The 21,165-nt window shown below is 48.0% G+C and overlaps 1 protein-coding gene across 5 annotated transcripts in view; it reads left to right on the top strand.

Annotated features, from left to right (window-relative positions):
* CCDC180 (coiled-coil domain containing 180) overlaps positions 1–21,165 on the top strand; it is a 56,609-nt gene that overhangs the window by 22,464 nt on the left and 12,980 nt on the right. For 4 of the 5 annotated variants that reach the window (XM_070375611.1, XM_070375612.1, XM_070375610.1 and 1 more), the window contains exons 15-31: positions 130–303; positions 1,123–1,238; positions 2,293–2,419; positions 4,052–4,091; positions 4,220–4,677; positions 6,195–6,421; positions 9,118–9,293; positions 10,682–10,862; positions 11,874–12,020; positions 12,643–12,787; positions 12,976–13,092; positions 14,329–14,427; positions 15,614–15,733; positions 17,330–17,502; positions 17,758–17,813; positions 17,930–18,008; positions 19,727–19,801. In XM_070375611.1, the coding sequence (XP_070231712.1) occupies positions 130–303; positions 1,123–1,238; positions 2,293–2,419; positions 4,052–4,091; positions 4,220–4,677; positions 6,195–6,421; positions 9,118–9,293; positions 10,682–10,862; positions 11,874–12,020; positions 12,643–12,787; positions 12,976–13,092; positions 14,329–14,427; positions 15,614–15,733; positions 17,330–17,502; positions 17,758–17,813; positions 17,930–18,008; positions 19,727–19,801 (2,510 nt within the window). Of the gene's footprint in view, positions 1–129; positions 304–1,122; positions 1,239–2,292; positions 2,420–4,051; positions 4,092–4,219; positions 4,678–6,194; positions 6,422–9,117; positions 9,294–10,681; positions 10,863–11,873; positions 12,021–12,642; positions 12,788–12,975; positions 13,093–14,328; positions 14,428–15,613; positions 15,734–17,100; positions 17,196–17,329; positions 17,503–17,757; positions 17,814–17,929; positions 18,009–19,726; positions 19,802–21,165 lie in introns of those variants that run through there. The other variant, XM_070375614.1, reaches the window with a different exon arrangement.

The raw sequence follows: 21,165 nt of genomic DNA, 5'->3' as shown, positions 1-21,165 counted from the left end.
CCAGACACCAGTCCCTGGAGATCTGGGCCTCCACGGGCTGGTGAGGGAGCCCCGCCCAATGGGCCCTTCTCCTTACCCCGGGGGCTGGTTGACACTTAAAGGCCCCTCCTTTGGGTTCTGCCACCACAGAAATCCTTCGAGACCGTGGCAAAGCAGACAGAGCAGCAGAGCTCAGACCTGTTCAGCTACTTCCAGGAGGCCGTGAACCTATGGGAGACACATCAGAGTGTGCTGTTGATGCAGGAGATGGAGCTCGAGAAGAGGATGGAGCAGCAGCGGCAGAAGCACAGGCGGGAGAACCAGGTGTGGCCCTGGCATCCAGGTAACCCCAACAGGAGAGGAGCGAAGGGCCACACCCAGATTGTCAGCTGCCCATGGCTCTGCCTGGGGGCCCATGAATTCAGCTAGCATTCAGATGCAAAAAAAAAAAAAAAAAAGAAAAAGAAATTCAATACCTACTTCACACCGTATTTTATTTTTATGTAAAAATAAATCCCCAGTGTATCTTAGACTCAAACGTAAAACCTCAAGCTATAAAACTTGAGATGAGAAGCTGAGGCTCACCTTGGTCATGGGGGCTGGGTGGCAGTAAAGTTCTGCTGGAATTAGGTCTGGACTGTGCAGTGAGTCCCGGATCCAGACATGTCTGTGATGGGGCTTACCTGAGAGACAGACTGGGGGGCATGGAACATCTTCCTCTGGCAGTCATCCTGACCCCCAGGACATGAGCTGGCCCCCACCCACCTGCCTTCACATAGTCTAGGGGTGGAAGGGACGCCCTCAGCATCTGACATCAAGCACAGCGCTGAGAAGGAGAGTGAGGAGTAGGTGTCTCTGGAAGGTGTAAGGGGGCCGGCCCAGACGTGAGGGTAAGGGACATGTCCCTGAGGAGTCCCATCTAAGTAGGGTCATCAGGGATTTAAAATTGAGAAGAACATTCCAGGCAGGGAGAAGAGCCCATAGGCCCAGAGCAGTGAGAGTAAGAACGTGCTTCTTATGTAGAAAAGCCTGCCTGGGGCACCTGGACCTCATCTCCAGGGGCAGGGCCTCTGCATGTCACACCCTCTCTTGGAGCTCTGGTGACTCACATCTGCTTCCTTCTGTTCCTGGTGTGGCTGCCAGGCCCAGGAGGCTCATCTTGACAAGCTCTTGGACCAACTGAGGCAGCAAAGCTATGAGAATAACCTGAAGTCACACCTGGAAAAGGCCAAGGATTTTCTGAAGAATATGCAATGCAGGTAGGCAGACCAGACTCTAGAAGAGGATGGGCTAGAATTCATATTCAAAGTCAGAGGCTGGCTGCCTAGGAGCCCAGCCTCAGGTTGCCTCCAGCTTTAGAGAGCACTGTGGTGCTTTGCAGCTCTGCCCTCGGTCAACACAAAAGCTTTCAAGGAGAATTTTGATCAGAAAAATTTATGGGGGGATGTTTCTGGGTCAAGTAGTTTAAAGTTCAAGAGCATGAGTCCTCCCCTGCTTAAATTTTAAAACATACATGCTTTGTTAAAGAAAAAAAAATTAACCAGTACAAACATAAAGGAAATTCCCCTCATTTCTGCCCAACTCATCCATTTTGTGGACATAGACATTTATAAATGTTGGTATATATACACATGTAAAGTGTCTTTAAAATAAGAATCGTTTTATAACTTTGTTTCATTTTTAAATGACCATCCATTGATTAATATGGATGCTTCATAATGACTTAACCATTCTCTGATTGATAAGCTTTTTAAGACTGGTGCCAGTTTCTCCATATTAAAGACAGTTCCCTGTGAACTCTCTTGCGTCTTTGTGCCCTAGTACAACTAATATTACAAGGGCTATTCACAGAAATGGGATTGCACTGCCAGTTGATTGCAGTACTTAGATTCAGAAGTACATTTTAAGGCAAATAAATAACCCCCTGAACCTTGGTCTTCTTACCTCAGGGACAGATGAAATCTGGGGCCTTGGTTTTGGAGTGTTTGATGGGATGATGTAGGTAAAGTCCTAGGACGGGGTTAGGACAGTAGACAGAAAGTGGGAACCCATGCTACCATATGCAAAGAATGCTCTCTGTCTGTGTTTTCTAAATGTTCTACAAAGAGTATGTACTCTTTGTATGATCAGAAAAATAGCAAAACAAATCAAGGACTGTTAGTATAAAAGGAAACCTCCGCAGCAGCTCTGCACAGAACTCGAGGCCAGGTACTAGCCTACCTCCATGAGGCCCGAGGCATGGGTTTTGGCTGGGGTCCCTCACACCCAGCTGACCCCTCCCACTGACAGCACTTTCATCTCCCTTCCTTCCAGGTATGAGGCTTTTCATGGCCTCCTGACAAAGGAAGTGATGGAGTACCCAGTGATCATACTGAAGGAACTCAACTCCTACAGCTCCCACCTCAGCCGACACTTCTGTGTTCGTGAAATCTTTGAACAGGTATGGAAAGGGATAAAAAAATCCCAGCTGCTCACCAAGAAGCGAAGAGGAGAGGATGACTTCTAGTTCATATTTGCCTCAATAACCCAGGGGACGTTAGAGTCTATGCCAGGATATCAAGGAGTGAGAAACTAAAAGCATCTCCTAAAGAGACTATCTTTTTCTCAGACTCAAAGAGGTCAAAGGCTCAGAATCTAGGCCTCAGGTCTTGAATGGAATTATAATTAAAAGGCTGATTTTATAGGACTCCGAGTACTAGTCATCCAACTCACCATGCCACATAACCATCCTAAAGTACGGCTCTGACCTACCCATTCTCCTGCTCAGAAAGCCCTCACCCAGTCTGCAGCCCCAACCAAACCCAGCCCACAGTCCCTGGATGACCATGGAGGCCCCCGCATCTGACTCCCGCCCTGACTCCCCCTGCTTCAGTGAACTCCTCAGCCTTCCTTTATGTGCCACTGCCCCCTGCCCTTTCCTCACCCTGCTCCTCTGCTGGGATTCCTCCGTCTCTGCACACCCCAAACGCCCACAGACCTCCAGCCACCACCAGTGACAAGACCCCCCCCACCCAATCGGACCTTCCGTCCCCTTCTTTGCCCCGCCTCCTCCCCTCTCTGCATGTGCTTGTATGTTGGTTGTTGTCAGATGCAGGAGTGAAGGGCATCCTGCTGGAAGGTGTTTCCTGTGAGGCAGGTGTGGCCTCCTGTCTTTCGTCCAGCTTTGATTGCCCTCAGCACAGTGTCCTGCACATAATTCAGACGTACCGAGTGCTTCCTGGTAAATGCAGGAACACCTGGAGTGTCCTGGTCTGACTCCCAGAGGTGGCTCTTTCCCGCACACATGCACCCAGAGTTCTGCACGGCCAGGGCGGAAGGTACTTGTGGTGGACGCTGAACCGGGCTCGGGTTTCCAACAGATGTGGGGTTCCCGAGTCCTCAGAGAAGCCTCCTCTCAACAGAGATCCCTGTCCCAGTTGCTCGTAAATGCATTGTGTGGCACCTGGGTTAAAGTGAAACTCACGCTGTCCAGAGGTGGAGCTTTGAGATCAGCCTGGCTCCCTGGGTTAAAATGGAGGTGCCACTGTGGTGACAGTAACACAGGAAGGACCTGGGTCTGCAGGGTTTAAGGGGCTTGTCCAAGGGCACCCAGCTTGTGAGGAGCTAGAGTTCCAATCCACTGCTATCAGTGACACACTATTTCCACAACTTCAGCCACAGCCAATGAAACGGGGAATGTGTAGAGTGAAGAGGGGGCTCCCAGGTCACGTACATCCTGATCATTGAGTATGTTTACATCCAGCAACGGGTGCAGCAGATTCCTGCCCCTTGGATGCATCTCTCCCTATTTACTTTCTTGTTCTTTGCTCCAGATCACTACCAACCATGTCAGAAAGAGGGTTTATTCTGCGATTTCCATTGTATGATAAAAAACTTTGCTAATGTGCTTGGGATTAAGGAAAGATGATCAGGAACACCCTGCTCACCCCTGTGAAACAAGTGGTCAGGGCCTGCATCAGATGTAGAAGGCAGGGAGGAGGGGGCTTTTCCTTAAAGAAAAGAGACGCCCTCAGAAGTGGCACATGAAGGAAGGCAGCACTATGTATTCAGTGTCTATGTTTTTGCCTTGTAGAACTTGGAGGGAGAAGTCATTTTCCAATTGAGGGAACCAGGTAACATTTTTACAATTCAAGTCTGAGTCTCCCCAACTTCACGCTTGTGTATCTGGGGGCTAGGGAGGCCCAATCAGGCTGCACTGGTAACCTGTCTCTTCCTGTGCTTTGGGGCTAATCATCAACAGAGCCACATGAAAAGCAGTTCCAGAAGAGAATGAGAAGACCGAGAGGAAAACGAAGGTCCAAAGCAAACGCCCGCAAAGGTGACGAAAGCAACAGTGGGAGAACGAGTTCCCTCAAGCCAGCCGAAGAGATAGAAGAAGAAGAAGATCAAGAGGCCGAGTCCTCCACCACACAAGAGGTGGCCGTGAGCCCACAGGAGAAGTCCGTACTGAGTGAAGAGATGGATGAATCCAGGGAGGACTCTATTTCAGGACTGGAAGAAATACAGGTTGAAAGAGACAGCTCCTTGAGATCACCCCCAAACCAGGCCAGTGTGATAGTTCACGAAGAAGAAGAGGAGGAGAAGAAGGAAAAGGTGGAGGAGGAGAGGGAGGAGGAGGAGGAGGAAGAGGAGGAGGAGGAAGAGGAGGAGGAGAAGGAGGAAGAGGAGGAGGAGCGGAGGAGCTCGTCTGTGGATGAGGTAGGCCAGCAAAAGGCTCACTCTTAGGTTTGGAAAATGTGCTGTGTTCACTCTCTGTGTCCCTAGCACAAGCCAGGGTCCCCAGTGGCACAGTCTCTATTAGGCTATGTCTAAAGAGTAACAAATGTATATACACTTTTCATTGCTGTCAACAGAGATCCCGTTCTCATGTCCCAGCAATACTTTTTAAACTTCACCTTTCTGTCCTCACATCCCATCTTGCAACCTCTGTAGTGCCCCCTTGACTCTTCCTTGTCCCTCCCAGGTCCTCTCTCTTCTCCCAGCTCCTCTTTATTGTAGAGACCAACTTAGCTGCTCCATTCCTTCTCTCTTCCCATTGTCTGATTGTGTAAGAACAAAGATCCATATCCAAGTTGGCAGACAGCTCTCCTTAGAGTGCAGGGAAATGACTCTCATATGAATAAATCTATCCTCAAAACACATTCAGAGTCACAGAACAGTGATTTGGGATTCCATAATCATGAAATTGTAAAGACTCTTTTCCTATAGTGCTATGGAAGAATTGGCATATGAGACCTCTGAACAGGGACCACAGGCAGGTAATTGAAAAGAGGGCTGGACACCAAGTATAAAATAGTGACATGGTAAAAACTACTGTCTTAGTCTGTTCAGGCTTCTGTAATGGAATACCATAGACTGGGTGGCCTATAAACACCGGAGATTTATTTCTCACAGTTCTGGAGGCTGGGAATTCAAGATCCAGGCACTGGCAGCTTCGGTGTCTGATGAGGGCCTGCTGCTGCTGCTGCTAAGTTGCTTCAGTCGTGTCCGACTCTGTGCGACCCCATAGACGGCAGCCCACCAGGCTTCCTCATCCCTGGGATTCTCCAGGCAAGAACACTGGAGTGGGTTGCCATTTCCTTCTCCAATGCATGAAAGTGAAAAGTGGAAGTGAAGTTGCTCAGTCGTGTCCGACTCTAATGACCCCATGGACTGCAGCCTACCAGGCTCCTCCGTCCATGGGATTTTCCAGGCAAAAGTACCAGAGTGGGGTGCCATTGCCTTCTCTGTGATGAGGGCCTACTTCTTGGCAATAAACAGCTCTATTTTTTTTCTGTGTCCTTACATGGTGGAAGGGGCAAGCTCTCTGATACTTTGTTTTCAAGGGCACTACCCCCATTCATGAGGGAGGGCTCTGCCTACTTGCCCTAATAACCTCCCAAAGTCTGCCTCCAAATACCAACACAACGGGGATATGAATTTTGGAGAGACACCAACATTCAATGTATGGCAACCATGCAGCCATTATTTCGTTCCAGCCAATGATGCCATATGGGAATGTAGACTCAGAATTGCCAGGTTTTCTGATTTAAGAGAAATCAGAAATCCAGATTTTTAGGTGGCATTTCCCTATTTTAAAAGCATTATATGGGCAAAATATAACCATAGACAAGTTTCATCCCACAGGTTTACAACCTCTGATGTCAAAGGACCTATGGTAAGGATTACCAAGTCTGTTCAATGATGTCAAGTTTAAAGTCTTGTTTTCTGCTTAGGTCAAAGCCCAGGAGGAGAGTCTAGGGGAGATCTCCCAGGAGGAGATGGAGTTCTTCACAACCTCCAGTGGGAACACTTACTTTGTTTTCCTACCCCTGAAACAAGAAGAGAACAGCAAGACACCCCACTCCAACCTTCCTGCCACTCTCTTCAAGGACATTTCCAGTGCCAGGGTCTTAGAAGAAGTGATCATTCCATCCAGACTAGTTTTAGAGATTAAGAAACAGTGAGTGAAAATCCCTTTTATTCTCATTCTCTTCAAGTTTTATTAACAAGGTGAAATATAATAACGAAAGATTGGACTAGCTTCAGATGGAAAAGAAAGCAAATACCATATGCTAACACATATATATGAAATCTAGAAAGACAGTACTGATGTACCTATCTTCAGGGGGTAGCAAGCATTCTAACTTCTGAATTAGTTTTGCTTGTTTGTGAATTTTATTTAAATGGAATCACATAGAGTGTATTCTTTTATATCCAGCTTCTCCTGGTGAACATGTGTATATATATTTCTGTTCGATATATAACTAAGAGTGGGTTATTGGGAAATTGGCTTATATGTGTGTCCATCTTGAGGAGATATGACCAAAAGATACTACCAAAGAGTTTTCAAAAGTGGTTTAACAGTTTGCAGCAGTATTTGAGAATTCCAGTTGCTCCATATCCTCACTTGGTATTGTCAGTGGTTTTTATTTTAGCCATTCTGGTGTGTGTGTGTAGTAGTGCCTCATTGTGGTTTTAATTAGCATTTTCCTGATGAGTAACAATGTTGTACGCCTTGTTATATACTTACTGGCCATTTAATCATCTTTCTGTGAAATGACTTATCAAATTCTTTGCTGATTTATTTTGTTGTAGATTACCTATCTTTTTTCTTAACTAATTTATGTGAGTTAGTTGTCTACCTTAGACTGAAGTTTTTTTGTTAGTTAAATATGTGGTGAATGTTCATACCCTCTCTGTGCTTTTCTTTTTTTACTCTTGTAAAGATATCTTTTGGTGAAAAGATATCTTTTTTAGTAAGGTCTTACACATCAATTTTCCCACTAGGGTTAGTGTGATTTCTGTCTTTTCTAAGAAATCTTTGCTTGCCCCAAGGTCGTGAAAATACTCTCCTGTGTTATCTAATGTTATAAACTTTCATAGTTAGATGTACAATTCAACTGAAATTGATTTTTGCTTATGTGTGTGGTATTAGTCAAATTCATTTCTATCCTGTATGAATAGCCAGTTAAGGCCGGGCCATTTGAGAAGACTCTTCTCTCTCCACTGCTCTGCTAGGCCTCCCCTGACTGATGGTGTGTGTGTGCCATGTACTCAGTCATGTCCAACTCTCTGCTGCCTCATGGACTGTAGCCCACCAGGCTTCTCTGTTCATGGAATTTTCGAGGCAAGAATATTTGCCTGGGAGTGGGTTGCCATTTCCTACTCCAGAGGATCTTGCTGATGCAAGGACCCCAACTGATTACCATAGCTTAATACTAAGTCTTATTATTTGGTTGTGTAAGTCCTCCAGACTTGATTTCTCCAGAATTGTCTTGACTATCCTTGGCCCTTTGTATTTCTGTATAAATTTGAAATCAACTCATCAGTTTCTGTAAGAAAACATCTGCTGAGTTTTTAGTAGTTATTGTATTGAATCTATAGATACATTTGGAGAGAACCAACATCTTGACAATACATGGCCAAGAAAATCATGCTGCATTTCTAACAGGATGAAATAATCAACTGGCAAAAATATTTGCAGTTCACATCTCAGTCAGAGGACCTTGTGTTCCCAATATATAAAGTGCTCCCAGAAATTAATAAGAAAAAGTGCAACTACATACTAGAATGATGGGCAAAAATATTAGTGGATGGTAGACAGGAGAATAAATTTAATAGTCTTGAATTCATAAAAATATGCTCAATCTCAGTCATAATATGACAAAATTGTCAGATTCAAGAGTTTGACAATACAATCTGAAGCTATGGAGAAATTGTTGTTCAGTCACTATATCGTGTCTGACTACTAACCCATGGACTGCAGCATGCCAGGCTCCTCTGTCCTCCACTATCTCCCAGAATCTACTAAAATTCATGTCCAGTGAGTCAGTGATGCTATCTAACCATCTCAGCCTCTTCCTCCCCTTCTTTTACCTTCAGTCTTTCCCAGCATCAGGTCTTTTTGATGAGTTGCTATTTGCACCAGGGGGCCAAAGTATTGGAGCTTCAGCTTCAGCACCAGTCCTTCCAATGAGTATTCAGGGTTGATTTCCTTTAGGATTGACTGGTTTGATCTCCTTGCTGTCCAAGGGACTCTTAAGAGTTTTCCAGCACCATAATTTGAAAGCATCAATTCTTTAGCACGCAGCCTTGTTTATGGTCCAACTCACACCTGTACATGACTACTGGAAAAATCTTTGACTATACGGACCTTTGTCAGCCCAGTGATATCTCTGCTTTTTAATACACTGTCTGAGTTTGTCATAGATTTTCTTCCAAGGAGCAGGCATCTTTTATTTTCATTGCTGCAGTCACCGTCCATAGTGAGAAATGGAGAAATAGGAACTTTTATTCATTGTCTTGCAACAGAAGCAGTTTGGCAATATCTACCAGATCCACAAATGTATTTCAGGTTTTGATTCAACAATTCCCTTTCAGGGAATTTATCCTATAGAAATTATTCTGCACTTGACATATGTATGAGGTTACACGTTACAGTCTTCTTGGTAAGAACAAATGAATGGAAACCACGCTATGTCCACCACCAGCCAGGGGATCTGGCTAAATGAATGATGGTCCGTCCAGACAAAGAAATACAATGAAGTGGGAAATTAAATAAGAGAGAAGGAGTGGAAGAGGGAAGCACGTTATATATCAACCTGGAGAGATCACTCCCTGGTCACAGTTGCTGACCCTCTCTGGTCTCTCCCTCAGGCTTCGAACTGGCTTTTTTGAGCACTTGGAGAAATGGTTTGACCAATGTGCCCTCAATGCTCGGGTCATCGTGGCCAGCAAGATTGATGAGCTGGATTCAGAACTGGAGCTGCGTCTGCACCTGCACCAGCCAAGAGCCCAGCACGTTGAGAAGGACATCCACAACGTCAGGGCAGGTACTGCGGCTCTGCATTTGTTAGGCAGCCCTGGTGTGCAACACGCAGTGCTTAGCGTGTTGTCATCACACACTGGAAGATGTGTGTGAGGGTTCACACCTCCCAGGCTGGCAGAGAAGGTTGTACCCTGAATCCTCATCTAAGATTTTTTAAAGAGGGTGTTAGATGCTGAGATGAAGAGTATTGTCTTATTTGAGCTTTAAGGGTCCCAGATACATTCCCATAACTGTCACTCACACTTTCATGACGGATGCCCTAGAGGCAGGCCTGTAGCTCAGGAATCGGAGCTAATAGGTTCAACCTCTCTAGCTTTATGACTCTGAGCAGGTTACATGACCTCTCTGATCTGTTCCTAACCTCCTGAGGGCATTTTGGTGGTTGTAATTAACTCTCCTTGAAGTGGTACAGTGCGGAATCATGAACAACTGGTATAAGCCAGAGTCTCCAAAAGTGGTAGCCATTATTTTCAGCTTATAATTCTTAATACTTAAAAAGACATGCCATTTCTAAGGCAGAAGGCTCCATCATTTTGGGGAGGGCACTTTTATTTGAAAGCTTCAATGGTGCCCATCAGGTTTTCACTTGGGTCATACTTTAAACTTCATCATAGATCCTCAGAGCTTCCTGTCACCTTAGGAGACCTGCTTGACTTTTTGGGACCTCGTTGTCCTCATCTTGGAAATGTGTGCATTAAATATAAATATAAACAAAGATGCTCCCTGAAGTCTGGTTTCCTTCCTCTTCCCTGGCTCCTGGCCCAATGTACAATGTGAAAATGGAGGCCAGAGAAGTGAAGCCCCAGAGTCCCGCCATTTGTTTTTGGCAGAGCTGAGCCCACAGCACATCCTCCACTTCCAGGCAGTAGGAGGTCAGATGAGGTAACCCAAGGCTCTCTGCTAGCTCTTAAGGCCTTTGATGGAGCTCTTAAAGTCCGCCATAATCCAGGCTTATTGGAAATGAGTAACCACTGATATAAAGGGTCAGATGCCAACTGCCAAACTTTGTGTTGGCCTTTTGCTCCCAGATCCTCTCACCAAAATCCCTGCCCTCCCCAACATCCCACCTGCTCCCAGGGTGGGAGATGCTCTCCTAGCTCCCAGGCCTTGTTCCCTTCTGCTACAGGCAGGGTATTTCTACCACTCACAGCCAACCAGAGCCTCCTTTCCAATTAAAGACACTGGGACTGTCTCAGATTGGTTCCCCTGAGATCTGAGTCCACTCCCAGGCTGAGCCCTGGGGAGGGCAGCGGGGGACTGGGCCTTGGCCTAAAAAGTCCCTTCTCTGTAGCTAGCCTGGGAGAGGCATGTCACTATCCAGTAGAACACTGTCCTGAGCTGACCCAGGGTCCCAGAGGACCTCAGCCCTCCCACCCCTGTGTCCTCTTTCAGCTGAGCTCTTGCTTCATCAAGAACGGCTGAACAGCCACTGTGCAGGGGTGATGGAGACACTGAGGAAGGAGAGGATGATGTTCTGCCAGTTCCAAGAGGAGCAAAACTTGAAGAGCAAACACTTCCGCCGCAAGATTTCTGACATGGAGCACATCTTCTTGAACGCCACCAAGAGCCAGAAGTAAGGGTCTTGGGGACTCAGTCATGGCCTGGCAGTCCTAGAACCCTGGCCAGATGCTTGTGCTCAGAGAAGCAGTCCTCCCATCTGCTGTGGACAGCAGAAGAGTCGGGGTTTCCAGAAGGATTTTCATCTCTTCATGAGAGTAGGAGTCCAGCTACGGTGACGCATCTGGCCAGGGGCTTGGTTCTGGGGGTGGGGGAGCAGCCAGAGAGAGAAAAGGGTGCAAATGTCAGAGTACAGGGATGCAAATGATGGGCCCTGACATATCCATGGTGGGAAAGACCCAGGGAAATCAGGACGAGCTTCTTGCAGGAGGCCCTAGTGCATGGAATGGAGGGAGGTGAGGAGGAGGCAGAATTCTCCCACCAGAGAGGAGCACTGGCCCAGCTCCAGGTGGGGATGTGCTCAGGGTAGAACCAGGGTTTCCTGGAAGGCCATTCAGGGGTTTGAGGTGAGGCCCCGGAAGGCCTCCATCTGGTCACAGGTGAGGAAACTTCACAGGCGTCTGTACAGTGGTCAGGTACCCAAGAGGCAGCTGGTTAGGGTAGACTGGGATGTAAAGAGGAAACCCGGAAGGCCTCCATCTGGTCACAGGTGAGGAAACTTCACAGGCGTCTGTACAGTGGTCAGGTACCCAAGAGGCAGCTGGTTAGGGTAGACTGGGATGTAAAGAGGAAACCCGCAGGCTGCTCTTTCCGGAAGTCCCAGGGCACAGGAGCCACATTTCTGGGAGTTAAGAGGGGTGGTGCTAAGGGGAGGACCTGGGGATTCTCTTAGCAATTTGGTGGCCGGAGCCAGACTGAAGAGAGGTGCCCTCTGACCCGGCTCACTGAGAGTCCCGCACTGTGTCTGCACACACTGGCATTCTGAACCTCCTTCTAAGGCCTCTTTGTCTACCCAGTGAAGAGAGGCATGGTTCTGGTGACTGCACAGCTGGGCACGGTGCTCAAGTCATCTCCCAGGCTGCCCTCCCGTGCCCAGGTCACCACCCCGCCCTCCTGTGTCCCCCAGGCTGGCGACTCTCAGCAGCACTCTGCAGCGGGAGCTGCTCAGCTACGTCGACGTCATCCAGGTGTCCCTGCGCAGCTTCCGCCAGTACCTGGAGGAGAGCATGGGCAAGCTGCGCTACACCAACATTGAGTTCATCAAGCACTGCAGGTGGGAGCCAGCATCCGGGCCCCCTGTGGGCCTCTGGGCTCTCTCTGTTGAGAGGTGGTCTTGTTTGCCTCTTCATTTTTCAATTATGACAAAATATCCATAACATAAATCTGTCCATTTTAACCATTGTATGTGTAGTTCAGTGGCATTAAGTATGTTCATGTTATTGTACAACCATCACCACCATTCATCTCCAGAACATTTTCACCCTCACAACTGAAGCTCTAAACACTAACTGCCTGTTTAGCCTTTCTTCAGCCACTGGGAACCACTATGCTATTAGTATTTTCGGTCTCTATGAATTTGACTACTCTAGGGGCCTCATAGAAGTGAAATCACAGCACATTTGTTCTGTGTGCTTGACTTTTTCGCTTAGCATAATGTCTTCAGTGCTTATCCGTGGGTCAGAATTTCATTCCTTCTTAAAGCTCAATAATATTCCATTGTGTATGATGCGTTTATCCATTCATCCCTTGATGGACATTTGGGTTGTTTCCCTGCTTGTGTTCTTGAACTTCTTCCATGATCTTGTACTTTTAATCTAAAGCCTTGTCTACCACAGTAGTTGGGATGGGTGGAATGGGCTGATCAATGGCTTTTATTTCTCCCAAATTATTTTCAGATTGTTTTCAGAGGGAGGCAACTTCTCTTCTGAAGAAATTGACTCACTGTGTCATCGACTAGAGAAGGAAGCTGCCCGGATAGAGTTTGTTGAAAATTTAATCATGATCAACATGGAAAAGATGGAGAGTGATTACCTGGACCAGGTGAGTAGGCCACACCCTGACCTCTAGCCAGACTCCTGTGACACCCGGTTACTTAATTGCCTTGCTCACTGCCTAATAGGCTGGTCAAGCCCCCTTTCCACCCATTAGGTGGGCCTGTCCCCTCTGCTTCCACAGTCCAAAAGTTCCAAATTAAGCCCCATTCCTTTACTTTTTTCTCTTTCTTTAAGGCTAATGAGTTCATCAGCAAGTTTGAAAGTAAATTCCATAACCTGTCTGTGGACCTTATTTTCATAGAGAAAATCCAGCGCTTGCTGACAAATTTGCAAGTAAACCTCAAGTGCGAGGTAGGACAGATACGTTCTTCATCTGCTGGATGTTTATCGCACACTTGCACCCCAGGCACTGTCCCAGATGCCGGGGATACCGGTGTGGTCTCTGCCCCTCTGGGACTTGCACTCCGGCCAGGAAGTCAGAGATTAAACCATAATAGCTTCTAACATCCACTGAGTTATCATGCAGCACGCATCTTAGTGGGCTTATTTTGATGAATTATATGAGTCCTCACAAGAGCTGTTCTTAGCCCGTTTTAGAAACAAAGAAATTGAGGCAGAGAGACATTAAGAACACAATGTTCCTAAATTGTGGGGCCAAAATGTGAACCCATGTCTGTGACACCGGAAATTCAGGCAGTGCCAGGCCATTTGGGCTACAGAGGACAAGAGGGCCGCATAAGGTGCGTGGAGACATAGAGGAGAGGATTTCCTCTGGACTGGGGAAGTAGTGCTTCCCAAGGCTTGATGGAGAAGGAGGAGCCAGCCAGGCAGGAGGGTGTGGAGCAGTGTCCTGGAGACATCATCAAAAAAATCCTGGGGGAGTTGGAGCCAAGGAGAGAGAGAGAGCTTGAAGAAGAAAACTCGGGGGTGCAATGAGGCTGGAGCCGTGGCTGGTTCAGCAGGGTCCCATGACCTGGGCTCAGTGGCACTGGAGTGAGGGTCAGGGCAGTGGGGATAAGGGTGCTATTGATTACAGTTTTTTAAGCTGCAGTAAAAACTTTGTTTAAGCTGAAAAGTTTCTTCAAAAACATCACTTTGATGGCTTCTCTCTCCCAAATGTGTTGCCATTTTTATTTAACCATTCCTTTTTGGAGGAATTCTTAGTGGGTTTCACGTTATTACACGCAGTGGTGTGATAGACATGCCTTCACTGGAAGCCCTGATGATGTCCATAGGGTGCCTCCCAGAGCTAGAATTCCTGGGCTAGAGCAGGAGTGTTTTCAGGCTCTTTGTGCTTTCCAGGTGGCTTGTACAGATACCCCCTCACCAACAGGGCCTGAGTGTGTCCTCCCAACACCCTCAACCAGTAATGGGGATCACCAGTTTTATTTTTGAAACTTATTTATTTGGCAGGAAAAAAAAATCCTTTAAATTTGCATTGGACTAGTTTCTAATACAGCTTTGCATTTTCCCTCCGATTTCATTTTTCTCATATTTAATCCATCTCTGAGATAATGATTTGCTAAACTTTTTCTTGATCAAAATAAGTATTCTGGAAGTAAATCTCTGAACCTCTGGTTTGTCTAGGTGGCAAAATCCAATTTGCAGACAGAGGGATTAAATTCTTCTCTAGAACAGCTTCAAAGCAAGGTAGAAATGTGCCGAAGCTTAAAAAGGAATAAACAAGTAAGTGTTCAGTAGATGCTAAGCTGTGGATAGTAAAGATGCATGCTAGAATTGTTAACTGGAATAAACTCACATCTGTGGTCTAGATTTCTCTACCACCAGCAGGGCCTCTGAGTCTTCCTACTTCATCTCTGTTTTATTCAATGGAATTAAGGAAGAGAAGAGAAACCAGCCATTGCCCCTGGCCCCCAGCACCTCCCTAGCAGGCATGTTGAGGCCAGTGAGCATGGGGGCTTGAGTCTGGCCTCCCTCCCACTCTGATGTCGCAAGGCCTCCCTCCTTATAATTAGAATGCAGCCCTGGATGAGTAACGGAAGCAGGACTCTGCCCTCTGAACAACCATCTTTTGTTTGATTTTCCCTTTGTTTTGACCAGTGTGCATAAACTGGTTACTTCCATTTTCTATATATAAATGGTAATAAGTCCAAATTGGAATGAAGTCTGAGAGAAGTGAGGTTCTAAGTGCCTGCCAGGCCCTGATCAGCAAAGCAGGTCTCTGCATGTTTCCCTCGTTGACTTGCTTGTTCTCCTGCCTCTAGTGCATGTCTCTGTCCCCCGTGATACCCCTGTGGCCAGCGTGTCCTGGCCACCCTGAGTACTTTTCTCCCCAGCCCAGCCAGGCACTTGTAAACCTGGTGTCCTGGCCAGAAGATCTTTTCTCTTTTGTTTCAGTAACCGAGTTGAAGTTTTATCATTGTTTGTTGTTGTTCAGTTGCTCAGTTGTGTCCGACTCTTTTGCAACCTCATGGCCTCTGAGGCCATGGCTCCTCTGTCCATGGAATTCTCCAGGCAAGAAAATTGGAGTGGGTTGCCCTGCCCTTCCCCAGGGGATCTTCCTGACCCAGGGACGAAACCCGGGTCTCCTGCACTGCAGGCAGATTCTTTACCTATACTCTGAGCCACCAAGGAAGTCAAGTAAGTTTAAACCATTGGCTCAGAACAAACCCATAGAACCAGGAATAGTACTCCTGATGCCCCATCGAGGAAGGACCCACGGCCCAGTAGAGTCACCCAAGAGAGCTGGCCCAGGGCTCCTCATTCCTCCAGGGCCCTCCCTGCAAGAGGGGGGCCTCCCTGGATCCAAGAGGTGTCCTCACCAGCCAGCCGGTTCCCGCAGTCCACATGGAGTCAGCCTGCCCACCTGCAGCCTGCTTCCTGTGGCTTTTTCCCTCCATTTTCTCACTAGGTAGTGAGCACAGAAGACCTCCTTGGCCTTATTCGAACTTGGAAAGAAAAACTGAGCCAAAGGATTGAGTATCTCAACTGCAAGCTGGACATGTTATCCATGACTCACCTGGCCTTTCCTGTAAGGAATGGGATGGGGCAGCCATGGTGAAGAGCATCTGAGCTGGGGGGCTGGGCTCACAGGTATCCCACAGGGTTCAGCAGATCCCAGGGAGAGACCTCCCAGGCCCCTGCTGGACATCAGGCCTGCAGGGATGCCTTAGAAAGGCCACAGACTGTGGAGTCAGATCTGGGTTCACATCCCAGATGGGCCACTTCCCTGCACTGGTCCCTTCGGAGATCCATCACCTCCTGGCAGCACCTCCCCACCCCATCAGGGCCCTCAGCTCTCAGGGAAGTCTCACCTCTCAGCCTCTTCCTTCCCACCCGCTCCTATTAGCAGCCACCGGCTTCTCCCCATTCCACCCCCACTACCTTGTCCAAGCCCCCCATCTGTGCAAAAGATCCTGATCCTGTCCTGATCCTCTCACTTCCCCCTGTGATCCATTCCCTGAGCTGCAGCCAGGCCTCTTGGAGAAGGCCAGTCTGCCCGTGTCCCTCTCCTGTCCTCAGGATAAGATCCAGATCCTCACCAGGCCTTCCTTGACCCCTTCATTTCTCTGGTCCCCCTACGAGCTCACTTGCCCCCAGGCCTTCACTCACCCACTAGTTTGGGCCAGCATCTCCTGACCCCTGTGGCATGTTCTACTTCTTCGTGAACCCATAGACCATTCAGTGAGGTCCCCCTTTTAGGAGCTGTCTCCCCTAGACTGTGTGCTCCAAGAGGACAGAGCCTGTCACCCTCACCCCACACTCAACCTCTCTCACCAAGCTTTCACGAGAGGTCTCAACCAGCTTCCAGGAGGACCTGTCATAGAGCCGATGGCAGCATAAGTGGATGCCCCTCGAGTTGTGCTCTGACCACCCTCAGGCCCCGCCTCTCACTGCCATGCTTTGGACCAGCCCTTCCTTCTGTGGGGAGGATCTTCCTGCTGTGCTGCCAGCACTAAGCTTTCATCACACCAACAGTACTGAGCCCCACGAGACGGAACTCAGGAGTCCTGCTGGGGTCCTTCCCTCCAGGGTTTACAGTGCAGCCAAGACACAAAATAAAACAGGGCATAGCTCAACTAAGTGCTCATGGTGGGGCTCATGGTGGGTCCCTCACTCACTGTTTCTGCAACTCAAGGTGGAGGTGGCCACGCACTTATCCATGCACTCATTTGTTTACTTGTCCTTTGCTCAAAAACACCACCGGGGCACATCGGCGAGTAGCCCAGTTCATGACTCTCAGCCTCAGGGAAGATGCTGTAACTTTGTTTTCATTGCACTAGCCCCAACTTGACCATTTATTTGTAGAAGTCCATATTAAATGTCTTGTCTCTCTGACCAGACTGTAAGCTCCATGAGGATAAGAGTCACATGTGGCCCCTTTACCCTGTGTCCCAGGCCCAGGGAGAGCCTTGCAGAAAGCAGGCACTCAAGAAATACTTCTGAAGGTCTCGGCATGCACACATGAATGAATGAATGAATGGCCGTCTAAGGTATATATGATCCCTGCTGCTTCACAGAAGGGGCGAGAGAGGCTCAACGTGGTCAGCCTGCAGCACCTGGGATGGGAACCCAGCCTGCCTGCCTCCCTGACACCCACACTCAGGCCCTGCTCTTTGGCCTGCAGGACAACGTCTTGACTGACCTGGAGGTAGATAGTGACATCTTGTTATCTTCAGAAGTCTATGAAGAAGAGGCTAAGGTAGACATGGTCACCCCTGAGTCCTTTGCCCAGCCAAGCCGCATGGGGAAGTCCATGATTGAAGACCCAGCTGTGGAGGTGGTCAAGAGGATCCTGCAGTGAGTGGCCCGGGTGTGAACAGTGGGGCCCAAGCCTTCAGGGGCCAGTCCCCATGTGAGCCCACCCTAACAGCTGTGACCTTGTGCAGGGGCTTCTTTCTCCCCTCAGAGCCTCAGCTTCCTCCTCTGAAGTGGAGCTCACGATTGGGCAGATTCATGTGGCATTGTGGGCTAACCAGGATGGTGCCCAGTGCCTGGCCTGAGCCATCCTCTTGGTCATTGGGGAAAAGCTCACATCCTTTCCTTTGGTTTCAGGTTTCCTGACTCAAAGTCCTCAACCCTTCAGTGTGACAAAGAACGGTCCCAGACAGGTAGGGCCAGACAGGCCTGTGGATTCAGGTGCTGACAGTGGGGTAGCTGGGGGTGCCACCTGGTCCCTCCTCACCTTGGATCCTCTGTTGTTCTCCTGGGTACCCATCACCCAAAGCCTTGAGGCGACTCCGGAACCGAGCAGAGCACTCCTTGAAGAAGGACTTGTCCATCGCCAGTGCCACCTCGGTAGCAAGGTAGAGAGGCCAGGCTGCCTGCAGTCTCCCCTCCCCAGACTCAACCCCGACCCCCAGATGGAGGCCAGAGGCTACCCTTTGCCAGCCCGTGTCCTCAGAATGTGTCTCCTGTGCTCACAGACTCTCCAAATAGGGACCTTCCAAGTTGGGACCCTGCAAGGGGCCAAATCCAAAGCCAGCTTTAGACAGGTCTATTCTCATCCCTGCCCAGTGGCTTGACTCTCACAGCCCTCCACCCTAAGAACCTGTAGGGCGTTGGGTGGTTAGCCACAGTGACAGCTACATCCCATACACACTGTGTCTGTCAGAGGGCATGACCTTGGAGGTGGCATTCCTTGGATGACATCACGGAGTCTTGGGAGCTCTGGGTCTCTGCATCCTGGCCATGTGTTCTGCCCACTATGCCCTGTCAGGGTCGTTAGACTCATGGCTCAGTGAGCATGGGCCCTGGATGGCCCCTGACACCGATTTTATAGAAGGTGGATGACAGAAGCCACAGGGCTGACCTGACTTTCTGAGTCTTTGATGAGCCATTATTGACCTAGTTTAATTATTGGTTTTGAAGAAGTGACACTGAAGAGATTCCTGCTTTGCGTACATCCAGAAAGTCTTTTTGAACAGGCCTGCCATCTGCAGTGTGGAAATAAAGACCAACCAAATGGGAAAAGCAAAGACTATGCAGAGCTTGCTACAACCAGGGAATCAGCCACTCTCACTTCCGTTTTAGCAGAGACACAAAGGCAGGCAAGGGAGTGGGAAAGGGGTGTAGTGGAGAAAAGGGAAGGCTTCAGATGTGTCCTGTTGGTGGTGGCTGCCCTGGGAAGGCTGGAGGAGGCCCAAGAGCAGTGGGCATCCTGTGTGATGGTTGGGGTATGTATTTGACTTGTTCGTCCTGAATCGGAAGCAGGGACAGAATCTAAGGGAGCTGTCAGGTACTGAGCAGGTCCTGGCCCTGTGGGGTTGATTGTTACAGGGGGTATTATTGGCTTCCTGGATTGTTACTAAAGATAACAATTGTCTTCCTGCAAGTCTGACTTCCAGCAGGCCGGCTTCCTGAATTGTTTATTGTAGCTAAGGGCTTGGTGTCCTAGGCCGGTTGTTACAGCTTATCAGCCAGGGTTCTCTATGTATATACGGTATAGCCATTGTCCATTTGTATAATCAATCTCTCAGTGGTTACCAGTGAAATATACATGCTGCTCAGGCTGCCAGATGAAAATTCAGGATGTCCAGTTACATTTGAATTTCAGAAAAACAACACATTTTTTAATATGAGTATGTCCCAAATAATACATGGTGTGTATGTGAAAAATTGCTTATTGCTTATATGAAATTCAAGTTTATTTAAAAATTTATGTTATTGAAGTATAGTTGGTTTATAATGTGTTACAAATTCAAATTTAATATGTGCTTTTATTTGAAAATTTGACATCCCTACCTGGGGCTCTCAACCTGTGTTTCTTTGGGTCCTCACCACAGGGTAGCAAGGATTCTACTTTCGGGGCTGGAGCCCCTCCGTCCCTCCCCCCGGCCTTGTGTGGGTTTCAGCGGGTAGGGCTCCATCCCTACTATAAGGCTGCGTGCAGAGCTGTCAAGGGGTGGGGCAGCAGCTTGAAGGGCTGGGCTGCACAGGCAGGTCTGGGTAGGGCTCCCACAGACTCAGATCTGCTTGTGTCTGTCTCCAGCTTGCAGAGCATTAACCCACCTTTGCCCCACAGCGTCACGCGGTACACCAAGCCCAACCGACTGGATAGAAAGTACCAGGTGCTCGGTGACAAGCCTCCTCCAGCGGAGTAAGTGTCAATGCCATTTCCTTTAACTCCATTTTAACCTGTCATCTTTGTCAGTTGGCAGCTAAATCTGACTCCACTGAGGGGAAAATAAGCTGGAGAGGGACAAAGCAGGTCTGCGAGGGGACTGGTAAGGGCCAAGGTCTGTTTGTCTCAGCCTATTTCACATAAATTTATTGAGAGACATTTTCACCAAATTTAGGCATTCATCAAGAAGACATTCTTCTTTCCTTTGAACAATCTGTTTATTTCTGTTCAGTCACCTTTTGTTTATTAAAGGGCACCTGCTCCATCTCTTGCGGCTTGGTCGTAGGGCAGCCAGTCAAGGAGCTTTATAGACATGGGGCCTAAAGCCCCAGAGTGGCCCACTTGGGAGCAGCTCCTGGCATTCCAGTTGCCCATCACCCAGTTCCACCTGGCAGCGCTTCTTTGGATCCTGGAGGAAAAGCCAGCTATAGAACAATTGCAAGTCCCAACAGGGACCTAGACATTTAGGGTTCAGTTCTCAGTGACATAAAGTCAGGAGGGTGGGAGAAAAATTAGAAATATTAATATGAGGAGTTGTAGCCAGATATAAAGGAGGCTAGAAGAATTGAGCCTGGAGAAGGGAATGGCAGCCCACTCCAATATTCTTGCCTGGGAAATCCCGTGGACAGAGATGCCTGGTGGGCTACAGTCCTCAAATGAGGTCACAAAAGACTCAGACGTGACTCAGTGACTAAACAACAGCAGAAGAGTTGAGATTTGATAAGAATTGACAAAATATGCGTGATGGCAAGATCTGGTCCAGTTTCCAGGGAAGTCATGAATCCTCAGAGCTAACAAATAGGGTTAGGATTTACTAATCACGAGAGAGTGCTATAGTTATTGAAATGTAAAATTTCTGTTGCCCTTCTTTTTGATTCTTGTTTATGAAACAAGTCTGGTCTCTTTAGATTTGGCCTGATTATTTACATAAATGCAGCAAGAGTGGTAACTGATCACCAAAACTTTTATGTTTGCATTGCTGGAACTTTTCATAAAGAATCTCAGATTAGACTCTTAAAAGCCTCTTGACACTAGGAAGACAAGTCAGATTTCACCCACAGTACCTATAGATTTGGATGAAATCCTCTCTTCTTAAGGTCCCCACCATACTGTAAGGTTTTCCTTACCCACCTATGAAGTTGGGAACCCCATAAACCAGGTGCCAGGTTGATTTTCCAAAGAGGGCTTAAAAGCATCGTCCCCATCAAGTCAACCTTAGTTTCTTTAAAATGTTTGATCATGTCCGATCTTATACATTGCTGTCCATATGACATTTCAGTCAAAGCCTCTTTTATCTATCAGTGTTTCCAATTATGTCCCATCGCAAGAAGGACAATTTT

Source organism: Bos mutus, chromosome 8 (assembly GCF_027580195.1).
Source record: "Bos mutus isolate GX-2022 chromosome 8, NWIPB_WYAK_1.1, whole genome shotgun sequence".
In the NCBI taxonomy this organism is placed as follows: Eukaryota; Metazoa; Chordata; class Mammalia; order Artiodactyla; family Bovidae; genus Bos; species Bos mutus.
This window is presented reverse-complemented; position numbering and strand designations above follow the sequence as displayed.